Raw genomic sequence first — 20,234 nt, forward strand, 5'->3', positions numbered from 1 at the left:
CAGCAGGTGGAGGGAATTTCAATTCACGAAGCGAATTAACCATCACCTGTCAGCACCTCACCATTGCTGGTGGTTTCACCATTGATACAATTGTGTTGGGACTTATACACCGTTTATTTATATTTACACATTGATTTGTATTGTATAGAAGACACATTCACTTGTCACCATCACTGTTGGTGGTCCCACTATCGACACAGTTGTGTCGTGGGACTTTTCTTCACCTTTTTTGCATATATTTTGTTTATATTTGAAATTGTTTTTGTATTGATTGGAATACACACTTTACATTTTTTGATATAGCGCACCATCAATTATTCTATCACATATTCATTATATGTATTTATCTATTTATTAATATTTATTATTGGGCATTTGTGCATTGCACCACATACTAGCTTTTTAAATATTGGTTCATTATATTTATATGACATACCACACCCTAATTTTTTTTCCCTTTACTTACTGTGTAATTAAATCTGGCAGCGCCAATTACCTCCCTATTCACTTTACACTTGGGCACTCACCTTCTCCCAGCTGAGGCTCCGTCCCTTCTTCCCGCCGAGGCTGCGTCCCTTCTTCCCGCCAAGGCTCCGCCCCCTTATTCCTGACGAGGCTCCGCCCCCCCCCTGCCAGCAGCGCGGACTGAAGGAGCTGCCACTGCAGCTGCCTTCACACTGCGATAGGATCTGTCAGAACACGCCGGGCAGGACACCGGCTGACACTCCCTAGTGCGTGGCACCCGGGGCAGGCCGCCCCCAACCCCCCCCGTTGGTACGCCACTGGTCAGCCCCATACTTAAAAAGCCCTCATTGGACCCAACCGATCTTAACAACCTACTTCCTATTTCCTTGCTCCCCTTTTCATCCAAACTCCTCGAACGTCTAGTCTACAACCGACTGTGCGACCACCTTGCCGAGAATAGCCTCCTTGATCCCCTTCAGTCTGGATTTCGGCCTCAACACTCCACTGAAACTGCTTTCCTAAAACTGACAAACGATCTACTAACGGCCAAAACCAATGGACACTATTCTGTACTCCTACTCCTGGACCTTTCTGCTGCCTTTGATACGGTTGACCATCCCCTCCTCCTCAAAAAACTCCATGCCTTTGGTCTCCGTGACTGTACTCTTCACTGGTTATCTTCCTACTTATCCAACCGCACCTTTAGCGTTACTTACAATTCTACTTCCTCCTCTCCTCTTCCCTTCTCTGTTGGGGTCCCCCAAGGCTCTGGTCTTATGCCCCGTACACACGTGCAGATTATCTGAAGACTTACCAAAACCATATAATATGAGGTCAAACCTAAACACTTTCAATTTGTATGCAATCCGGCAGGCCCTTGCACTACATAGAAAAGGTAAATCTGCAGACAAAAGTCTTCAGATAATCTGCACGTGTGTACGGGGCATTAGACCCCTCCTATTTTCAATCTACACCTCCTCTCTGGGTCAGCTGATAGCCTCCCACGGCTTCCAATACCATCTCTACGCTGACGATACCCAAATCTATCTATCCACCCCTCAGCTCTCTCCCTCAGTCTCTGCACATATCACTAATTTACTATCAGATATATCGGTCTGGATGTCACACCACTACCTCAAACTCAATTCCTCCAAAACCAAACTAATAATTTTTCCTCCACCACGTGCCCATTCCCCTGATCTCTCTGTCAATATTGATGGAATTACTATCAGCCCATTCCCGCATACCAAGGTCTTAGGTGTTGTCCTGGACTCTGAACTCTCCTTCAAGGCCCACATCCAATCGCTGTCCAAATCTTGCCGCCTTAACCTCCGCAACATCTCCAAAATACGCCCTTTTCCAACCAATGACACAACAAAGCTCCTAGTTCACTCCCTGGTCATCTCGCGCCTTGACTACTGCAATTCTCTTCTCATTGGCTTACCTCTACATAGGCTCCTCCCCCATTCAATCCATCATGAATGCTGCCGCCAGACTCATCCATCTTACCAATCACTCAGTGTCCGCCACTCCTCTCTGTCAAGCCCTCCACTGGCTTCCGCTCACCCAACAAATCAAATTCAAAATCCTAACAAAATCTTACAAAGCCATCCATAGCTTAGCCCCCAGCTACATCACTAGCCTAGTCTCAAAATACCAACCTAATCGATCTCTTCGTTCCTCTCAAAACCTCCGGCTCTCTAGTTCCCTTGTCACCTCTTCCCATGCTCGCCTCCAGGACTTTACCAGAGCCTCTCCAATCCTGTGGAACTCCTTACCCTTATCTGTCCGATTATCTCCTACTCTATTAGCTTTCAGGCGATCTTTGAAAGCCCTCCTCTTCAGAGAAGCCTATCCTACCCACACCTAACAACTCTACCTCCATTTTATCCATCTGCTCATCCCCCTCGGTTACTGTCTTTTGTTTCACTTGACCCTCCCTTCTAGATTGTAAGCTCTAACGAGCAGGGCCCTCTGATTCCTCCTGTTTTGAATTGTACTGTAACTGTATTGTCTTCCCCCACACTGTAAAGCGCCGCGCAAACTGTTGGCGTAATATAAATCCTGTATAATAATAATAAATAATAATCAATTTTTTTTTGGGTACAGCGTCGCACGACGGCGCAATTGTCAGTTAAAGCTGTGCCGTATCGCAAAAAAAAATGGCCTGGTCATTAAGGGGGTAAAACCTTCCAGTCCCTAAGTGGTGAAGAAGCGCAGTCTTGAATAGCAAAAAATGGCCTTGTCGTGAAGGGGGTAAAATCTGCCAGAGCTGAAGTCGATGCTTGTATTGGATGAAAATGGAAAGGCGTTCTTATATCAGAGTAAAGTTGGTCTTCGGCTGTAGGAAGTTCCAATGACCTTTAAAGTGTCCCTGTCACCAGACCACACATTTCAACAAAATCTTTCCATAAGAATATATGTGCATTCAACGTGTTTATGCATTTTATTGACCTGTATAATCTCCCCTTGCGTTAAAGTTCAAATGCCATGATACTGCTGCTAGATGCCGCCATCTTGAATGTGATGTCAGCAGTCCCAGAAGACTCAAGTGACATTCTATATTATTCTCATTCACTCCTCTGCTGACTGATGCATAAAAGGTTATTTAGGGAGGAGAGTGTGGGGGGGGAGGGGCTGGAGAGTAATTAGGCACTCCCAGAGGAGGAGAGGAATTTCACATTCAAAAATCTGATTATTTACCAGAAGAAGGTCACCAATGGCATCCTCTGTATTTGTATATGTATAGGTTAGGGGTATATAGAATGCAGATTGTATTTTCTTTTTTTTTTTTTTTTTTAATTAATCAAAACTGAAAAGAAGGAACTTTAATATATTAAATATATCTGTGATAACTTTTTTTTTTTTTAAAAGCTGAATTCGTGTTAGATATTAAAGAAAAAAATTAATGCATTTATTAATACACCATTACTAATTTTTAACTCAAGCACCTAAACTTGACTTGGCAGCAGCCTCTTAAAATCCATTGCATAGCAGAGCTCAGACTGGTAATTGTAGATGCAACACAAGGAGCTGATCCATTGTGCTCATGTGCTAACAAAGAACATGCAGATAGGTGGGGAGAGCAGAGTGACAGAGAGGCAAACTCGTCAGTTTACTGCTTCTCTGTTCACTGTCCAGTCACAAGGTTGGGTAGGGAAAAGACCTCTAAGTCTGCTCCTTTATAAGTATGTCATCTGTTTGCCTGGATTCAGATTCTAACATCTTCTCTTAGAGATTAGCTAACAGCATGCACAACATTTTTATTGGTCCTTGTAATCTCAGTTGTTTGTTCGCTTTTTTTAGTTAGAGACAGGATATGATCTTCTTCATTAATTGGCAGTTTCGGTATTTGACAAATGTCATAAAATGATCTGCTGGAAATGATAAAGCCTTAGGAAAAAATAATATAGCCCTGAACATGTCCTGAAAAACACCTCAAACCTGATAAGGTCTTCATAGTATGTATGGTTCCAAAAATGTATTCCCGTCTCACACCAGTTGGGAAGCTGACATTGATTTGGTTTTGTTCTTGGAGTCTATTTGGTCAGATTCCTCGGAGAAAGCTCTCTCAAATATTAACCTGAGGGAGCTCTGGAATTTCTTTTTAAAATCCCGACCCATAAAGACGTAGACAATAGGGTTGATACAACTGTTTAGAAAGGCCAAACTGGTGGTTATAGGCATTCCAACATAAACTATGAAGTAAAGCTGCTCATTATATTCACCATAATATGCAGGCAACTCCAAAAAGGAGAAGACGTGGTAGGGAAACCAGCAGACAAAGAATGACAAGATAACAGCTAGGGCAACGTTGAAAGGCTTGCTTGATGTGGTCATGTGATTTCTTCGGATACGCAAAAGAATTACTGAATAGCATGAGATGATTATGGTGAAAGGAATAAAAAAGCTGATGATAAATCTAATGGTTACTGTAGTCTTGTGCGTTAAATAGGCAACTTCCTCATCCTCATTAAAGTTGTTATAGCAAGCAAACTTATCTTTTATTACATAGTTTATATCTCGGAATATAAAATAAGGTAAACTGAAAACAAATGCTAAGATCCATACTGCCAAGGCTACAAAAGAGGCCAACTTTGGAGTTCGGTGATTCTGACACCAAACGGGAAACACAACGGAGATGAATCGATCAATGCTGATCACGGTGAGCAAGAAGATGCTGGCGTACATATTGATGAATAGAATCGTGCTGTTCAGCTTGCACATTAATTTTCCAAAAGGCCAGTGGTCGTTAAGAGAGGCATAGGTAATGTTCAACGGTAGAAAAAACGTGAAGATAAAATCAGCTATGGCTAAATTAAGAAACCACACGACATTGACAGTCCGTTTCATTACAAAAGTGGTGAAATAGATGACCAGACCATTCCCGGTGGTCCCTAGTAGGAAAGCCAAAGAATACACCACCAGGGAGAAAACACGAAGATGGAATGCTATACGGTCCAGTCTTTCATACTCTTCAGAATAATCGTAAGTGGTAGATTTATGGTAAGCCCAGGGGATCGTGGTCTCTTCTTTAAGTGTAGCATTGGAGACTGGATAGTTCATTGTAAAATTCGTAATTTTCCCAGGACAGATTAGAGGTTGAAAAATTCTGCAAAAAGAAATGTTGAAGCTCAAAATTCAGTCTTATTTTTGGTCATGTACAAAAATAAAAAATAAATATGTTCTGTGGTCCACTTGGAAAATAGGACAATGCAAACTTTTAAAAAACAAATTCTAAAATGTATGTAAAGCCCAAAATTTTGTAGTTTTATTTAGAGTAGAGAAGGCCTATAATACCTGTATATAAGGTTTGCATTGCTGTCTGTGTCCCCACTGGAGATTTTCCCCTCTGGTGACCATGCCATCATGTCTGAAAATGCTTGGGTATCCAAAATTTTGAGTTGTCACCAAAAAAAAGGAATAAAGAGGAAATCTTCCAGTGGAGGCACTTTTTCCAATGACGACTGCCTACGAGGGAATCCATCTTACTGCTTTCACTTGCACAGGACAAAAATGAAGATAAATGTGGGGCATGAGGGGCATGACCCCCCCCCCCCCCCCAGCGCAAATCCAGCCCCATAAACAAATGGTTTGATGAGTTTGAAGTGGATGAACTAGAGTTGTAAAGGTAAAGGTGAATTAACACCAGACACCCTCCTCACCCACTGGTGCCTGATGTACTAACCAGTACACTAGGGTGGCTTACCTGTCAGCACCCTTGCAGCCATTCCAAACCTTCTCTGTGCAACGCTTCCAGAATAAACTAGATTTTTTTGACGGCAGTTACCAATCAGAATCAATTTGGTCCAGCAACCCTGAAGGGAAGTACAACCGGAGGGAGGGGGGGGGGGGCGTTTAATGTTAGTTCACCTTTACTTTTTTTCTGTAATGGTGGTGAACCAACACTTTAACCCTACTGGGATGGGTTGGAACACCAGTTTTGAGCCAGATGTTCTCATCCAGCAATAGTACCTGACCTCACAAACTCCTAGAGACACAATCCAAAGTAATGTGAAAGGACTTTCCAGATAAGGTGGAAGCCTGGAGGTAAGTACAACAAGGAATGGGGGGGGGGTGTTTAATGTTAGTTCACCTTTACATTTTTTCTGTAATGGTGGTGAACCAACACTTTAACCCTACTGGGAGGAGTTGGAACACTAGTTTTGAGCCAGATGTTCTCATCCAGCAGTAGTACCTGACCTCACAAACTCCTAGAGACACGATCCAAAGTAACGTGAAAGGACTATCCAGATAGGGAGGAAGCCTGGAGGTAAGTACAACACTGAACGGGGGGGGGGGGCATTTAATGTTAGTTCACCTCTACATTTTTTTCTGTAATGGTGGTGAACCGACACTTTAACCCTACTGGGAGGAGTTGGAACACTAGTTTTGAGCCAGATGTTCTCATCCAGCAGTAGTACCTGACCTCACAAACTCCTAGAGACACGATCCAAAGTAATGTGAAAAGACTTTCCAGATAAGGTGGAAGCCTGGAGGTAAGTACAACAGGGAATGGGGGGGGGGGGGTGTTTAATGTTAGTTCACCTTTACATTTTTTCTGTAATGGTGGTGAACCGACATTTTAACCCTATTGGGAGGAGTTGGAACACTAGTTTTGAGCCAGATGTTCTTATCCAGCAATAGTACCTGACCTCACAAACTCCTAGAGACACGATCCAAAGTAACGTGAAAGGACTATCCAGATAGGGAGGAAGCCTGGAGGTAAGTACAACACTGAACGGGGGGGGGGGGGGCATTTAATGTTAGTTCACCTCTACATTTTTTCTGTAATGGTGGTGAACCGACATTTTAACCCTACTGGGAGGAGTTGGAACACTAGTTTTGAGCCAGATGTTCTCATCCAGCAGTAGTACCTGACCTCACAAACTCCTAGAGACATGATCCAAAGTAATGTGAAAGGACTTTCCAGATAAGGAGGAAGCTGTTATAGCTGTGAAGGGGATGGGGTATCTCTAAACTAAAGACTATGGTTTTGGAAGAGGAAGTTAAGCTCCTATATGTGTAATAGCCTAGTGTCCCAATCATGTGCAAGAGAGAATAAATGATGGTAGGGAAATTAAAGTGTACATAGATTTTCCTTATTTACCAGTGTTCACTCTTTCAAGTGAACAGCTTCTACTTCTTTAATAAATTAACCTGAAATGTGTGTGCATATACTGTATATATATATATATATATATATATATATATATATATATATATATATATATATATATATATATAGTATATATATATATATATATATATATATATATAGTATATATATATATATATATATATATATATATATATATATATATATATACTGTATATATACTGTATTATCAAAAGTATTGGGACACCTGTCTCTAGACACAAGAACTTTAATGGCATCCCAATCTTAGTTCCTAGGGTTCAATATTCCATAAATGTTTTGCTAAGTGTTGAAATCATCAAGCATTCCCCTAATGGAGCCTATTTGAAAACAAGGGGGTTTAGGAGACTAGAATAGAGGATGCTGAAGAGCTCTTTTTTTTTCTCTTTTTTTTTGTGGTTTGTGGGGCAATTTACCAGTTTCCAAAATCCTACTACACAATACTGCCTTAGAGAGTACTGCAATACTAAAAAAAAGTAATGTTTCCTAACCCATGTTTGTTTGTTGATCATTATACCACATTATGACACAGTGGACAGTTTATGCAAGTTATTTCTCTCGAAATTTAATGTTTTTTTATTAAAAGTCAGGAAAGATCAGTCAAAAAAAAAAAAAAAACTCCCTTTATGTTGGCAATAAATGAAATATATACCCCTTACATTGGACAACAAAAGTTAAAAAAATATCTCTTTTACAATAATGGTCTTCAATAAATGTCTCAATTATACTGGGGGTTAGTAAAAATTACACACTTTTAAAGCTGGGACTGGTCAAGCGATAGGTCATATTTTTTTTTTACTCCGGTTGCCTTTAACCTCCCTGGCGGTATGATTCTTTTGGATTTTAGGTGCTGAAAGCGGTACCATTATTTTGCTTGCAATTCTTGAGAATGAGCAGCCCAAACCAACTGTATACATTTACTATATATATATATATATATATATATATATATATATATATATATATATATATATATATATATATATGTATGTATACATATATTATATATATATAATATATAATATAAATTATATATATATATATATATATATATATATATATAATGTATACAGTTGGTTTGGGCTGCTCATTCACAAGAATTATGTATATATATATATATATATATATATATATATATATATATATATATATATATATATATATATATATATATATACAGTATATATATATATATATATACATATATATATATATATACATATATATATACATATATATATATATATATATATATATACATATATACATATATATATATATATATATATATATATATATATATATAAATATATATATACTGTGTATATATATATATATATATATATATATATATATACATATATTTACATAAAAAGTACAGTAAAACTGCAGGAAAGGGCACTGGGGGGCAATGTAATGTGATTTGTTATTATTTTGCATTGTATCAGTGTGTTTGGTGTGTTTTACATTCGAATTTGCCGCCGGTTCCACCCCCCGGCGGACGTCACGTCGCCGGAGATGGAAGCTGGGGCTCGCAGACGATCGGGAGGAAGCTCCGCCGCTGCATACCGCCCGCATTCTTCGCTGGATCCCGGAGAAAAGGTAAGTAAAACCTCTACCAGGATCCAGCGATCTTCCTAGCGCTACCCCGAGTGTGACTCGGGGTTACCGCTTTTGGCTCTAAAATCTAACCCCGAGTCACACTTGGTCCATGGAGCACCAGCTGCCACTGGTATAGAAGAAGGAGTTTAAAGCTCTACCAGTTTTTGTTTTCTTTTTTTTTTGCTGCCTACCCAAAAGAGTTCTAGACCCAGCCACGCAACAGGAAATCTGTGCAAAGTAAGACAAATTCCCTGTTGGATAGTTGTCACCGGAAAAGGGTATCTCCATCTGACAATGGGGTTGATTTACTAAAACTGGAGAGTGTAAAATGGGGTGCAGCCAATCCGCATGGTAGCCAATCAGCTTCTAACTTCCGCTTGTTCAATCAAGCTTTGAAAACTGGAAGCTGATTGGTTTCTATGCAGAGCTGCACCACATTTTACACTCTACAGTTTAATAAATCTTCCCCAATGTCTTCTCTATTCCTCTTTAGGTAACTGTAACAATTTGGATTTTCCATCATTGTCTCTTTAAATGACAATGGGCACCAGTGGAAGTAGGGTCGCCACCTTTTCTTCAAGTCAAACCCAAACACTTTACCAGTGCACAGCAGTTTTTTTACTTTTGTAGTATACACTATATATGTATTTTGTGAATAAATCATATAGAGTTAGTCACAATAGTCTCCCCCACAGAGCTCCCCTTTAGATCTGAATCCACAGAGTTCCCCTTTACATCTGAATCTGCAGAATTTTCCCTTTACATCTGAATCCACAGAGTTCCCCTTTGCATTTGAATCCGCAGAGTTTCCTTATACTGTAAGAGGGAACTCTTCAGACTCTGATGTAAGGGAGAACACTGGAGATTCAGATGTAAAGGGGAAACTCTGCAGACTCTGATGTAAGGGAGAACTCTGGGGACTCTGATTTAAATAGGAAACTGAGAACTCTGATGTAAGGAGGGTATTCTGATGTAAGGGGGAACACTGCAGACTCTGGTGTAAAGAGGAACTCCGATGTAAAAGTATCTCTGGTAACCTGAGGCCCCATTTACAGCGCGGGAAAAAAGTATTTGATCCCCTGCTGATTTCGTACTTTGCCCACTGACAGAAGTGATTAGTCTACAATTTAAATGGTGGGTTTAATTTAACAGTGAGAGACAGAATAACAACAAAAATATCCAGAAAAACGCATTTCAAAAAAATTATAAATTGATTTGCATTTTAACCACTTTACCACCAGAGGATTTTGCTGTCTTACGTCCAGGCCACTTTTTGCGATTCGGCGCTGTGCAAATTTAACTAACAATTGCGCAGTCGTGCGACTTTGTACCCAAACAAAATTTACGTCCTTTTTTTCCCACAAACAGAGCTTTCTTGTGGTGGTATTTGATCACCTGTGCGATTTTTACTTTTTGCGCTATAAACAAAAAAAGCATTTATTTTCAAAAAATAACAATATTTTTAAAAAAAATTTTATATGAAATTCCCCCAAAAAATGTAAAAATCTAAATTTTTTTAAATTTTTGGCCAATTTGTTTTCTGCTACCTATGTTTGGTAAAAAAAAAATCACAATAAGCGTATTTTGATTGGTTTGCGCAAAAGTTATTGCGTTTACTAAGTAAGGGAAAGATTTCTGTCATTTTTGGTGGGTTTTTTTTTTAACGAGTAATGGCGGCGATCTGCGATTTTTCTTTGCGGGACTGCGACATTGCGGCAGACAGATCGGACCCTGACTGACATTTTTTGACACTTTTGGGGGTACAAGTGACATTACTGCAGTAATCAGTGCTATATATATGCACTGTTACTGTAAAAATGACACTGGCAGGTAAGGGGTTAATTTTATTGGAGAGGGAGGGGTTAATGTATGCCTGGTGCTTACTAACGTGTGGGGGGGGGGGAGGTGACTGAGTGACACAAGGACAGATCGGATGTTCAGCTATGCTGAATACTGCAATCTGTCACTCCTTGTCACTGAGGAGATCCGCCCGCTCTGTTTACACAAGCGGGCGGATCTCCAAACTAGATTCCCCGACGAGAAAACAGGGGGAGGAGTCCAGCGACGTAGGTCTACGTCGCTGGACGATAACGAACCACTTTGCCGCAGTACAGTCAATGTGACTGGTCGGCAAGTGGTTAATGAGTGAAATAAGTATTTGATCCCCTATCAATCAGCAAGATTTCTGGCTCCCAGCTGTCTTCTGTACAGGCAACGAGCTAAGATTAGGAGCACTGAATCTTAAAGGGATATTCCAGCATGACCATGACCCAAAACACATGGCCAAGGCAACAAAGGAGTGGCTCAAGAAGAAGCACATTAAGGTTCTGGAGTGGCCTAGCCAGTCTCAAGACCTTAATCCCATAGAAAATATGTGGAGGGAGCTGAAGGTTCGAGTGACCAAACGTCAGCCTCAAAACCTTAATGACTTGGAGAGGCTCTGCAAAGAGGAGGGGGACAAAATCCCTCCTGAGATGTGTGCAAACCTGGTAGCCAACTACACGATACGTCCGACCTCTGTGATTGCCAACAAGGGTTTTGCCACCAAGTACTAAGTCATGTTTTGTGAAGGGGTCAAATACTTATTTCACTCATTATAATGCAATTTAATTTATAACTTTTTTTAAATACATTGTTATGGATATTTGTGTTGTTATTATGTTGCTCACTCTTAAAATAAACCTACTATTAAAATTATAGACTGATCATTTCTTTGTCAGTAGGCAAACGTACAAAATCAGCAGGGGATCAAGGACTTTTTTTCCCTCACTGTACATCATAGTTCCCAGCATTCCCCTTTAATCAGGATTCCTAGAGCCCCCTTTAGAGTAGAGTCTGCAGACTTCTCCCTTTACATCTGAATCCGCAGAGTTCCCCCTTACAGCTGAGTCTGCAGAATTTACACTTACACTGTAAGGGGGAGCTCTGATGTAAGGGGTGCTCTGGGAACCCTGATTTAGGGGGAGGGGGGCTTTGATGTAAAGAGGAACACTGTGGACTCTGATGTAAGGGGAACTATAATGTAAGGGGTCTCTGCTCACTTTACATCAGAGTCTGCAGAGCACCTCTTACATCAGAGCCCCCCCTTACATTAGTGTACAAATTCAGAGGCAGGATAGAGAAGGGAGACGTCAGTCAGAGGCAGGGGATGGATGGTGAGCTCACTCACCACAGACTATAGCATCTCCCACCCAGGATGTTGCTGCGGCTGCTGGGCTTCAGATTTCCTGCCCACATTCCCTTGAACAACACTGAGAGAAGCACAGCATTGCCGGGAATTAGAATGTGGGTGGCCAGACACAGGATGAGAGGGGGGAGGAGGAGGAGCAGATCAGCTGTCTCTCTCCTCTCCGGTCTGTGCAGAGAGGGGGGAGTCATGGACCCGGATTGTCCGGGTGAATCCCGGACAGGTGGCCACCCTAAGTGGAAGCTGAGAGGGTGAATCTCCCCAGCAGTGACACAGATAGCAATAAATATGCAACAGGAATTTCAACATTTCCCCACACTTTCCAAAACTTAAAAACATTTGGACTTTAGATATACTTTAAAAAGCAGAAATTGCCCACTACAAACCGAGTCCTCTGTCTTGGGTCCCAAACATAAGGGCTGCTCACAAATCACCAATTCCCTGTTTGCCTGATTAATACTGGGATGGGTTTACTAAGGCAGGAGAGTGCAAAATCTGGAGCAGCCATGCATGGTAACCAATCAGCTTTAAAAAAAAAAAAAATGTCAAAGCTTAACCGGTTGCCGACCGCCGCAAGTACATATACTGCGGCGGTCAGCCCCAACCAGGCAAAGTGACGTATGGGTACGTCACTAGCCTGTCACTGGCTTGTGAGCCAATAGCGGGCGAGCTCGTGCCCGCTGAGGCGCACGTCTGCCCCGGCTCGTTCACAGACAAGTCAGTGCGTGTGACCGGCGGACCCGATGTCCGCCGGTCACTCGCGATCGTTCGGCGGGAGGGGAGAAAGGCAGGCGGCTAATGTAAACAAGCCGCCTGTCATTCTCCCCTGTGTAAAAATGGAGATCAGACGGTTCTACTATGTAGGACAGTTGATCTCTGTTTTTACACTAGTAGCCATGTCCCATCACAGTTAGAAGCACGCCCCTAGGGACACACTTAACCCCTCCCTCTCCAATACAGTTAACCCCTTCCGTGCCAGTGTCATTTTTGCAGTAACAGTGCATATGTATAGCACTGATTACTGTAGTAATGTCACTGGTAACCCCAAAAGTGTCAAAAATGTCAGTCAAGGGTCCAATCTGTCCGCCGCAATGTCGCAGTCCCGCAAAAAAAAAATCGCAGATCGCCGCCATTACTCGTTAAAAAAAAAAACACCAAACCAAGCAAAATACGCTTTTTGCAATTTTTTTGCAATTTTTTTTACCAAACATATGTAGCATAAAACAAATTGGCCGAAAATTTTAAAAAATGTTGATTTTTACATTTTTTGGGGGGAATTTCATATGAAAAAATGTGAAAAATATTGTTATTTTTGCAAAATTGTCGCTCTTTTTTTGTTTATAGCGCATGATCAAAAAATCTCACAGGTGATCAAATACCACCAAAAGAAAGATCTGTTTGTGGGAAAAAAAGGACGTCAAATTCGCTTAGGTACAGCGTCGCACGACCGCGCAATTGTCCGTTAAAGTCACGCAGTAAAAAATCACAAAAAAAACCCTGGTCAGGAAGGGGGTAAAATCTTCCGGGGCTTAAGTGGTTAATTAAACAAACTGAAGTTAGAAGCTGATTGGCTACCATGCACAGCTGCACATGGTTTTGCACTCTCCAGTTTTAGTAAATCAAGCACACTCAGCCATGTGTCACTAGTTACTATTCGGTTGAGAACCTCCTAGCAAACTTTTTTCACACAAAACCAAAAATATACTATATATGTGAATCGGATACTTACTTGAACTTTCCTACTCCTTTAGTTCCTCTCTGGATCCGTCTCTGAATGTCCTTCCTTCTGTTGATGAGACACCTATTTATATGCAGATGGGTTTGACAATGACATCACTTGTTAGATAGGGAAGTTCCTGTAACATCCTCTTTCTAATATTTTCTTTACTAATGTAGAATGATCAGTAGTGAAGACTCATCTATGTCACACATAGCATTGCCCTGTCTGCCGGGAAGGTTGGAAACCTACATGTACCTTCAAATTAAAGAATCAGCAATTGGTGCAATTTGCTTGTAGGGACACCAATTGAAAGGAACATTCTACTATAAATCCTCCTAAGTGGACCAGCTAATAATGTGTGCTGGATTCTATGTAGGAGCAACCGTCCAATCATTGTACCATTGGTGGACTTTACACAGTTATAGGGTCTTATCAAAACATCTGGGGTTTCAAAACTTTTTTTTTTTTCAGTTTGGATAGAGCAAGTGAGGGTTGTCATGTTTTTTTTTTTCGCCATCTATATCCCATTGTGGAGATTTCACTTCACTTCCTGTCCCATAGCCAAACAGGAAGTGAGAGGAAATTCCTGCAAATTAAGGGAATTCCTTGAAGACCCCAAGATCACCAGAACTAGTGTCCTCATTGGAAGATTTCCCCTCTATTACTTTTCTAAGTGTAGCACTGCCCCCGTAAAGACTGCCAGATGTACACCTCTCGGGTCCCCCTGAGTTACCAGCCTTTAATAATGACAGTTTCTAGTTCCTTCTTGGCTCGTTTCAATAATCAGTCCAGGGGTATTTGGTTGTTATGTGTTTATTTAACTACTTAGTGCCCATTCACACTAGTACGACTTGTCAGGCGACTTGTCAGCCTGACAAGTCGTGGACCGTCGCTCCCATAGTGTAGTAAAGGACCGGTTCTAATAGGAGTGACACAAGTCGCTCTGACTTCGAAAAAGGGTCCTGTACTACTTCGGGGCCACCTGGAGCGACTTGCGTAGACATTCACAAGTCCGTGCAAGTCGCGCCGAAGTCGCGGTGCACGTGACTTCACAGGTCACCCCCGAAGTCGTGCCGTGGTAGTGTGAACCGGCACTTAAGCCCCAGCCCTATTTCGGACACTTTTTGTTTACAAGTTAAAATCAGTATTTTTTCCTAGAAAACTACTTAGAACCCCCAAACATTATATATATATTTTTTTTTTTAGCAAAGACTCTGGAGAATAAAATGTGGGTCATTGCAATATTGTTTGTCACGCGGTATTTGCGCAGCGTTCTTTAAAACGCCATTTTTTTGAAAAAATTACGGAAAATCACATTTCACTGCATTTAAAAAATACTAAACAGTAAAGTTAGCCCATTGTTTTGTATATTGTGAAAGATGATGTCACGCCAAGTAAATAGATACCCAACATGTTACGGTTTAAAATTGCGCCCCCCCCCCCCCGTGGAATGGCGACAAACTACGGTCAATAGAAATCTCAATAGGCGAAGCTTTAAAAATTTTTAACGGTTACCAGTTTAGAGTGAGAGTGTAGTTTTTTTTTTTTTAATTATTGCTCTCGCTCTGGCGGTCGCGGCGATACCTCACATGTGTGGTTTGAACAGCGATTTCATTCGCGGCTCAGCTTCCGTATACTTTTTTTTTTGTGCGCGAGCTAACGGTGACGGGGGCGGCTAAAAATTTTTTTTTTGCTATTTATTTTTATTTTTTTAACTTTATTACAGGTTTTTATAAAAAAAAAAAAATCTGATCACTTTTATTGCTGTCACAAGCAATGTAAACATCCCTTGTGACACCAATATGTAGTGACAGGTACTCTTTATGGAGGGATCGAGGGTCTAAAAGACCCTAGACCCCTCCACTACACTTCCATGTATGCAAAACGCCGAAAACTGCATTTTTGCATATAGTCATTTTTTAAATCTGCCGCCTTTTGCAGCAGAGTAACCCGGAAATGACGCCATGGACGCCGCCTCCGGGTTACGTCATCGGAGACCTGATCGAAGCCGCTTTAGGCTTAGATCTGGACTCCATCCAGCCGGCGGACGTGCCGGCTGGGTGCTCGGGGCTCCCGGTGGGACGAGAGGCCCGGGCAAAGTCATGGAAGGCGGCGGGAGGGTAGAGCGGCTCCCGAGCCGCATCGGTCATTACTGACAGAAAGCCGACCGTCGGCTCCAAACCACGGTACCGGGATTGTGCCTCTAGCTGGAGGCATCATCCAGGTATAACCCCGCAAAGTCTGCCGACATAAATATAGGTCACTTTGCGGTAAGTGGTTAAATTAGGGATGGGGGAAGGGAATAGTGGGATACTCCAATTAACTATTCACAAATGGCTGAGGACTCCTATCTCAGGTACAACCAGGATCATGATTCACCCTGCTGCTATAGGTGAATTTGGGAATTAAGTCTGGGACGGGAGACCCAAGCGAGCCGCGGAAGGCGGCAGGAGGGGGGGGGGTCCCCTCCCGCTCCTTGTAATGACAGCCGAGCGGCTTCTCAGCCGCATCGGTTGTCATTACAAGACAGCCTCTAGCTGCTGGCATCACTCCGGTACAGAACTTTCCCGAAATATCTGCAATATCGGTAACCTCAGGGGCCGATTCCGCTTTATTGAGGAAAGTGCCGATCGGCCCTCGATATATCGGCTTTGCCGATAATCGGTCGATCCCAAATCAAAACTATACTTTCTCACTAGCACCTACCTAGGAGGGTGCTACATAAGGGATAACCCAAAATTTGGGGTTTCCTTTTACTTTCACTTTCAATGATAAAAGTAAACAGGACAAATAGAGAGGGAGAATCTCCCTAATAGGGGGAACAGACAGCAATAAAAACTGACAGGTTTGCCTCCCCAGATAGCAAGGATAATTTATGGCAGTGTTGAATTGTAAGTCTGTAAACTTGCTGCACATTTTCACTGGTAAGTTGTACCCTTGCAGAGCACTTGAAGCACAAGTTCTAGTTGACACTTTCCCAATTTGTAGAAAATTTGCATGGCAAGTCTCTAGCAGGAGCAAAGTTGCAGTGGTGAGTCTACAGTATGACAAGTCACAGTGCCCCCCTGTGGTGGGATGACTATCGCACAACATAACTGAACCAGAACTTGCAGCAGACTTTCAGAATGTTTGCAAAGAAAGTTGATCTGGTGGCATGCAATGCTGATTTGCTCCAATTATGTGTAGCACCCTCCTAGTCAGGTGCTAGAAAGTGGGTGTAGTTTTGGCTCTGTCTACTTATCAGAAGAGCAGCAGGCAAAATCTATATGCACTACTTATCAGGGAGCAGGATCTGTGAGTCAGGTCGGCTCAGTGTGCTCAGTGTATGCTTCATCTGGTCTCAGGGAGTGTCCCCAGCTGATCCAATGGGGAGGCACAGTGGATGCTGGAGGAAACCAAACCAATGACACACAGGCTTTTGGGACTGCCCCAGGGATTGGCACAGACAGTTGGTCTCGGGGCATTATGGGGCAGGGTATAAAAAGCCACGGGCACATGAGGTAGAGGTCTTTGGGCGGGAAGCAGAGTCCCAGAAGGAGGGTGGCGGCTGCCTCTACTTCTACAGCAGTTGGTGATGATCACATGCAGTCGGCCTGGTGTACCGGTGGTGTGAGGCTGAACCCAGAGGTCCAGGAGCTGACTGGAGGAGTTGGGGCATTGGAGAATCTGGAAAAACAGTGTCGTGAGTACAGAGGAACTTTCCCAGGAAGGGGACCACTCCGGAGTGTAGAGTCAGTGGACGGGTGTCAGCTAGACCAGAGAGAAAGGGGGTACTGGGGGAGTACCCTGAAGAGAAATACTATAGGAACACTTACCTCATCTTCATTCAAGTGGCAGGATGAAGCACTCTCAAAGTTAGAAGTCCCCTGAATGTGAATAGTTAACGGTTGGAGTATCCCTCTCATCCCTTCTCCCATCCCAATATAAATAAAACAACAAAAACAAAACCCCTAGACTGATCATTGACTAAGCCAAGGACATAAAGTGTTAAGTTTCTGCAAGCAGTTGCTACGGGTAACCCAATGGAGTCCAAAAGTGTTTTTTACCAGCAGTCCCCAAGGGGGCAGTGCTACATATGCAACAAACTTGTGAAGCCTGAAAAGCCTAGCAATAGCTTAGCAAGTCATTTCCAAACTTGCAGCACAATTGCTTGCTATCTGGGTCACTTGCCAACTGCCTGTAGCCAGAGAGGGGAAGCAGGGAATGCATAACCCCACTCCCTTACACACTGGAGTGCAAATAAAGTGTATGCCATGTCATGGAGGGGGGATTGCATTGTGGGTGGAAGCAAGGCTGTCTTTAATATGGATTGGACCTTGGGCAAACATTTTATTTGGCCCTCTCAAATCCACTTAACTATGTGCAGGATCAAGGGGCAGCTGCTTTAGGCTTCACAACAATGACTGGGCCCGGGGCAGCTGCCCCTTTTGCCGTGCGTTAAAGACGGCCCCAGGTGGAAGCAAAATGCCCCCCGTTGGGGGTGATAGCAACATGCACCTTCGTCTGAGTATCCTTGAAAATCCTTGCACCGGCCCTGCAAACTTGCCTAAAAGCTTCCTGGTGAAGAGGAGTAAAAAGTCTGCATGAGGGTCCTACCTAGTGCAGGATAATGACAGAGCGCAGTCCGACACCCCCCCCCCCCCTGCATGGATGGTGCACACTGTGTCAGAGCAGAGGCTGGCTCATTGCCCCACTGGAGGCTCTCCTCCCCCGATCAGCCACAACCACCTCCCCCCTGCAGCCCTCTGCCACCCCCTGCTGGTCAGTTCAGGAACTCGAGTGCAGATGGCGTTGTCCAGCTCGACCCCCCAGGTGAGCAGAGAGTACCTGGAGCGGAGTTTCAGCCTGGGATGGGGGTCAGGTGGAGGCAGGGAAAAGGGAGAGCGGGAGTGGGGCAGATTCGCTGTACCATGGGCCTCTGGGTTGTACTTGCCCCCTGGGCCAAAAGTTTCCAGTCAGCCCCTGATTTTGACGCACGCCATTCATTGCTTGAGAGGCACCCCAACACACTACAATGTGGAGGTGGGAATTGAGATGTATTGTGCCCCCCTTACAAGTAAGTCAACTGCCATAACGCAATGCACATAAATGTAAGAAAATGCTATTCAATAATGCTGAGCGTTACGCATGCTAAGATGTGAATGGTCCCTAAACAGTCTATTTCACTGGTGGCTGGAGAAAAACTTGGCTGGAGAAAAACTTCTGACAAATAAATGTAGGGGCACATTATTTGAAGGATGTATTATTGAGTATCCTTTCAGTTCTCAAAATTATTATCAATTCAAAAGATAAAGTAATTAGCCAAGCTTTAGCTTTCTGCAATTTTTAGCTCCAAAAAAAAGTTTAACAAATAATCCTCTTTGCTGCTATCTAGGGGTCATTTTAGGGTATTTCCCTCATTTTCTCTTTATTTCTGACTTAAAGCGGTTGTAAACCCAGAAAAAAAAAAAAAAAAAAAAAACCCTGCAAGACAAAGGCATAATGAGCTAGTATGCATCGCATACTAGCTCATTATGAATTACTTACCTTAGAACGAAACCCCGACACGGACCCCGGACACCGCTGCGGGCGCTGACATGATCCCACGGCGTCTCTTCCGGGTTCGGCGGATCCGGCGCTGTGATTGGCCGGAGCCGCGATGACGTCACTCCCGACACTTCCGGCACTTCCGGCAAGCTCCCAGCAAGGGAAGCTGAAGGTCCCCCAGACCTTCAGAGCGCATGTGCCACTCGCGTGAGCGGCTGCAGGCACTACAAATATGTCCTAAACCGTGCCGGTTTAAGAGATATTAATTATACCTACAGGTAAGCCTTATTATAGGCCTTATTATAGGCTTACCTGTAATTAAAAGTGAAAAAAAGCAGTATACTACCGCTTTAATCTGTTACTATATATGAAAGTCTTGGCTGTAATTTCTCACCTATTTTGTTTCCTTTTTATGCTTTTTTTATGAGTTTAGAATGGGTGTAGTTGTTTTAATTGTTACAAGTTACACCGTGGATTCATATATTCATAAAAATGTTTAAAGCGATATTAACCACTTGCCGACCGCCGCACGACTATCTACGTCGGCGGTCAGCCCCTCACAGGCAAACTAACGTAGGGCTACGTTGCTTGCTTGTGAGGGTCTAGGGAGCGAGCGCGCGCCCCCGGGGGGCGCGCTCCCGCTCCCGCGTGGTCACGGACCCCCCCGCGCGTGTGACCAGCGGACCCAATGTCCGCCGGTCACTCGGCGATCGTCGGGGGAGAGGGAGAATGTCAGGCAGCTTGTGTAAACAAACTGCCTGTCATTCTCCTCGCTGCAAAGACACTGATCACTCGGATCTAGTATGTAGATCCGTTGATCAGTGTCCTTACAGCTGAAGCCACAGCCAATCACAGTAGAAACCACGCCCCTAGGGACACACACAGCCCCTCCCTCCCAAATAAAGTTAACCCCTTCACTACCAGTGTATTTTTACAGTAACAGTGCATATATATAGCACTGATTACTGTAGAAATGTCACTGGTAACCCCAAAAGTGTCAAAAATGTCAGTCAAGGGTCCGATCTGTCCGCCGCAATGTCGCAGTACCGCAAAAAAAATTGCAGATCGCCGCCATT

At 43.1% G+C, this 20,234-nt stretch overlaps 1 protein-coding gene across 1 annotated transcript; it reads right to left on the minus strand.

The window, feature by feature from the left end:
- Positions 1 to 3,727: 3,727 nt before the first annotated feature.
- LOC309568182 (chemerin-like receptor 1) lies at positions 3,728 to 13,685 on the minus strand. Its single transcript, XM_082273819.1, has 2 exons — positions 13,642 to 13,685; positions 3,728 to 5,077 (listed from the first exon to the last, which is right to left on the minus strand). Exon 2 carries the CDS (start codon positions 5,029 to 5,031, stop codon positions 3,958 to 3,960), a length of 1,074 nt encoding a protein of 357 aa, XP_082129945.1. The 5' UTR covers positions 5,032 to 5,077; positions 13,642 to 13,685; the 3' UTR covers positions 3,728 to 3,957.
- Positions 13,686 to 20,234: the final 6,549 nt, after the last annotated feature.

This window comes from Pelophylax lessonae (genome assembly GCF_965119305.1).
Source record: "Pelophylax lessonae genome assembly, chromosome: 12".
Classification (NCBI taxonomy): Eukaryota; Metazoa; Chordata; class Amphibia; order Anura; family Ranidae; genus Pelophylax; species Pelophylax lessonae.